General features: G+C 35.4%; 1 protein-coding gene across 1 annotated transcript; it reads left to right on the top strand.

Annotated features, from left to right (window-relative positions):
- The first annotated feature begins 812 nt into the window (after positions 1-812).
- LOC133305462 (pentatricopeptide repeat-containing protein At2g13600-like) lies at positions 813-2,555 on the top strand. Its single transcript, XM_061505691.1, has one exon. The coding sequence runs from the start codon at positions 813-815 to the stop codon at positions 2,553-2,555; it is 1,743 nt and encodes a 580-aa protein (XP_061361675.1).
- Positions 2,556-3,363: the final 808 nt, after the last annotated feature.

The following is a 3,363-nucleotide window of genomic DNA, read 5'->3' on the forward strand; positions in this document are numbered from 1 at the left end:
ATGATGGGCTATTAATAGAAGGGAAACTTTAAGGGTAAATTAAAAAACAAACAAACAATTTTACTCTATATGAAACTTATCCCTTAATTTGTTTATCAATACAATTTATACTCTTTTTATGAAATGGTTTGATGAAAAATTAAATTAAACAAAGGCTGCAACGAAAACACCAAGTAACTGTCTAATTTAGCCCCTTTTTTTTGGTAGAATGGAACTGAATTTATTTACCCCCAAAGGCATTGCTTTCTTTCTTTCTTTTTGGTAAATAAAAGACATTTCTCAACTTCTACACTTAGGAAGGCATCTAAAATGGACTGAATCTGAAGTGAGAGCTGCTTGAGAAAACATTGAAGGGAAACTTTGTGTTAGCCCAATCATTCATTTGAGTCAGGCTCAAATCAAATGTTAGGCCCATCAGCAGGTGAGGTTTAACCAACTCATGTTAAGTAAGGTAAAACTATATAATCGGCCTCTTGGCCCATTTGTTGGATAGAGTTACATGGCGTTGTTTCACACATGATTGTGTTGTGACATGGGAGTTATGGTTTTGTTTTGTTTTTGATGTTCCTGTATTAAGGAGTAAAATTTGTTGTAGCAAACGTAATTGAAAACAAGATGATTGATGTATGAATATGCGCAAGAGATCAATTTAAGAGAGCAAAATTAAATTAGGTAACTTAAAAATAGAGGCTTATTGTTATTAGGTAACTTAAACAAGAAATATACAATGTTGATGAAAATTGCTAACAATGATTTTCTTTCCAAAATTTCCACTATACATTTTGTGTAGTATACTGAATATCCATTCTACAATGAAAACCATTGGGACCCTTTTGAAGCAGTGCCCCATAAAGAAGGCTTTTTGCCTTCACGCTGCTGTCTTGAAGAAAGGGTTGCAATCCCATGTTTTCATCTCAAACCAAGTCCTTAACAAGTACGCTAAGTGTGGTCACGTCCTTCTCGCCCGCAGGGTGTTTGATGAAATGTCTCATCGTAATGCCGTGTCATGGTCAGCTATGATATCTGGTTATGATCAATGTGGGGAGCATTGGATGGCGCTCCACTTGTTTTCTCAAATGCAACTCCTCCCCAATGAGTATATCTTTGCCAGTGCCCTCAGTGCCAGTGCGAGCCTCGCAGCACTGGAGCTGGGGCAACAGATTCATGCTCGGTCTCTGATATCTGGGTATGCATCCGTTTCATTTGTTTCCAACTCGCTTATCTCCATGTATATGAAATGTGGTCACTGTAGTGATGCTTTGTCAGTGTATGCCAATTCAGTAAGACCGAATTCTGTTTCCTATAATGCTCTGATCAAAGGGTTTATAGAGAATTATGAACCTGAGAAGGGGTTTGAAGTGTTCAAGCTCATGCTCCAACAGGGTTTTGTTCCTGATCGTTTTAGCTTTGTGGGGTTGCTGGGGTTTTGCACCAAGTCAGATGATTTGAGAACAGGGATGTCTTTGCATTGCCAAGCTATTAAACTTGAACTGGACTCCACCCCTCTTATTGGAAATGTGATAATGACAATGTATGCAAAGTCTAATTCCATAGAAGAAGTGGAGAGGGCCTTCAGATTGATCAAAGAAAAAGATGTCATTTCCTGGAATACTCTAATATCTGCTTTTTCCCATTTTGATGATCAAGAAAAAAGTTTGAGGTTTTTCAAAGAGATGGTGAATGAATGTAGTATAAGGCCAGATGATTTCACTTTTGCTAGCATTCTTGCTGCCTGCTCTTGGCATGCTTCTATTCGCCATGGGAAGCAAATTCATGCTTATCTATTTAGAACAAGACTATATCGAGATGTAGGAGTTTATAATGCTCTAGTGAACATGTATGCTAAATGTGGTTCAATTCGTTACGCACATAATGTATTCAATAAAATGTCCTGTCACAACCTTGTCTCATGGAACACTATGATTGCTGCCTTTGGAAATCATGGCCTAGGTGAGAGAGCAATGGAAATTTTTGAGCAGATGAAAGCAACAAGGGTAAAACCAGATTCAGTTACATTTACTGGGCTTTTAATTGCTTGTAACCATTCAGGGTTAGTGAGAGAGGGCGAGTTATACTTTAATTCCATGGAAGAAGCTTATGGGATTGCTCCTAATATCGAACATTTCTCATGTCTTGTTGATATGCTTGGAAGGGCTGGAAGATTATGTGAGGCAGAAGAGTACATGAAGAAATTCCATCATTGGAACGATCCTGTTGTTTTAGGAAGCATGCTTTCAGCATGTCGGCTGCATGGGAACATGGTCATAGGGGAACGCCTGGCTAAGCAGCTTCTTGAAGTTCAACCTGTTACTACTTCACCTTATGTTTTATTATCAAATTTGTATGCTTCAGATGGGATGTGGAATGATGTTACAAATGCAAGAAAAATGCTGAAGGGTAGTGGATTAAGGAAAGAGCCAGGGTATAGCCTGGTTGAAGTGAAAGGAAATTATGAAAAATTCACAATAGAGGATTTTTCAAATTTAAGGATTGAAGAGATTAAAAACATACTTGGAACATTGAACGGGCCTGTTAAATACAGTTTTCTCTTATGATATTTCATAGTCCTTTCTTCAAAAGTCATTCCACTTTACATATAGAACCAGTTAAAACCTACATCCAAATGTATTAATTGGCAATTCATTATTCAATCAGATTTAGGAAACTGAAAAAACAATTTCCTTTTCTCTTCTTAGTTGTGTGTGAAAGAGAAGAAATAACTACGGAACAGAAAATCTGTCTCTATTACAGAGATTTTTGGTTACTTCCTTTGTTTTTAAAATATTTCAATGTCAAATTTGCATGATAATTTTTTTTTCTCTCTCTCTCTCTATCTATTTCATAATAATTATCCAAGCAAGGAATTTGGTAATGAAAGGGATTCGACATGAAGGTTTTATTGTCTTATTTGGTAATGAGAAAGATCATATGGTTGTTTCCACCAGAACTGAAACATCCGGGATTAATTTGAATGGTACGGTTTTAACTATTTTTTCGTAGTTTTTTTTTTTTTTTGGTACATCTATTTTTCGTAGTTTTCAACCCCAAAACCATTGAACAAGATTTACTATCCAATAAACAGGTACAACTTTAACAAATTGTGATAAGGAGGGTCACACCCAGCTAGCGAGCGCATGGATTCATTGGAGATGGCAAAGCATTCACTCAGTTATTTATATAAGAATGGATTAGTGTTAAGTTATATTTTTAATTTTGATTATTGATTTTATTTATATTTAACAACTTTAATTTATTAATTATATGAATCAATAACTAAAAATAGATATAAGACTGTTTATTTTTATATCGATATGATCTTTTTATTCTTATTAATTATCAAAACAATTTTATATAATCATTAAA

The sequence above is a fragment of the Gastrolobium bilobum genome, unplaced genomic scaffold (assembly GCF_033153095.1).
Source record: "Gastrolobium bilobum isolate Gb01-03AN ecotype WA unplaced genomic scaffold, APGP_CSIRO_Gbil_v1 utg1221, whole genome shotgun sequence".
Classification (NCBI taxonomy): domain Eukaryota; kingdom Viridiplantae; phylum Streptophyta; class Magnoliopsida; order Fabales; family Fabaceae; genus Gastrolobium; species Gastrolobium bilobum.

Excerpts from the sequence above, each read along its gene's own strand:
- LOC133305462 (XM_061505691.1), top strand. The coding sequence starts at position 813 with ATGAAAACCATTGGGACCCTTTTGAAGCAGTGCCCCATAAAGAAGGCT.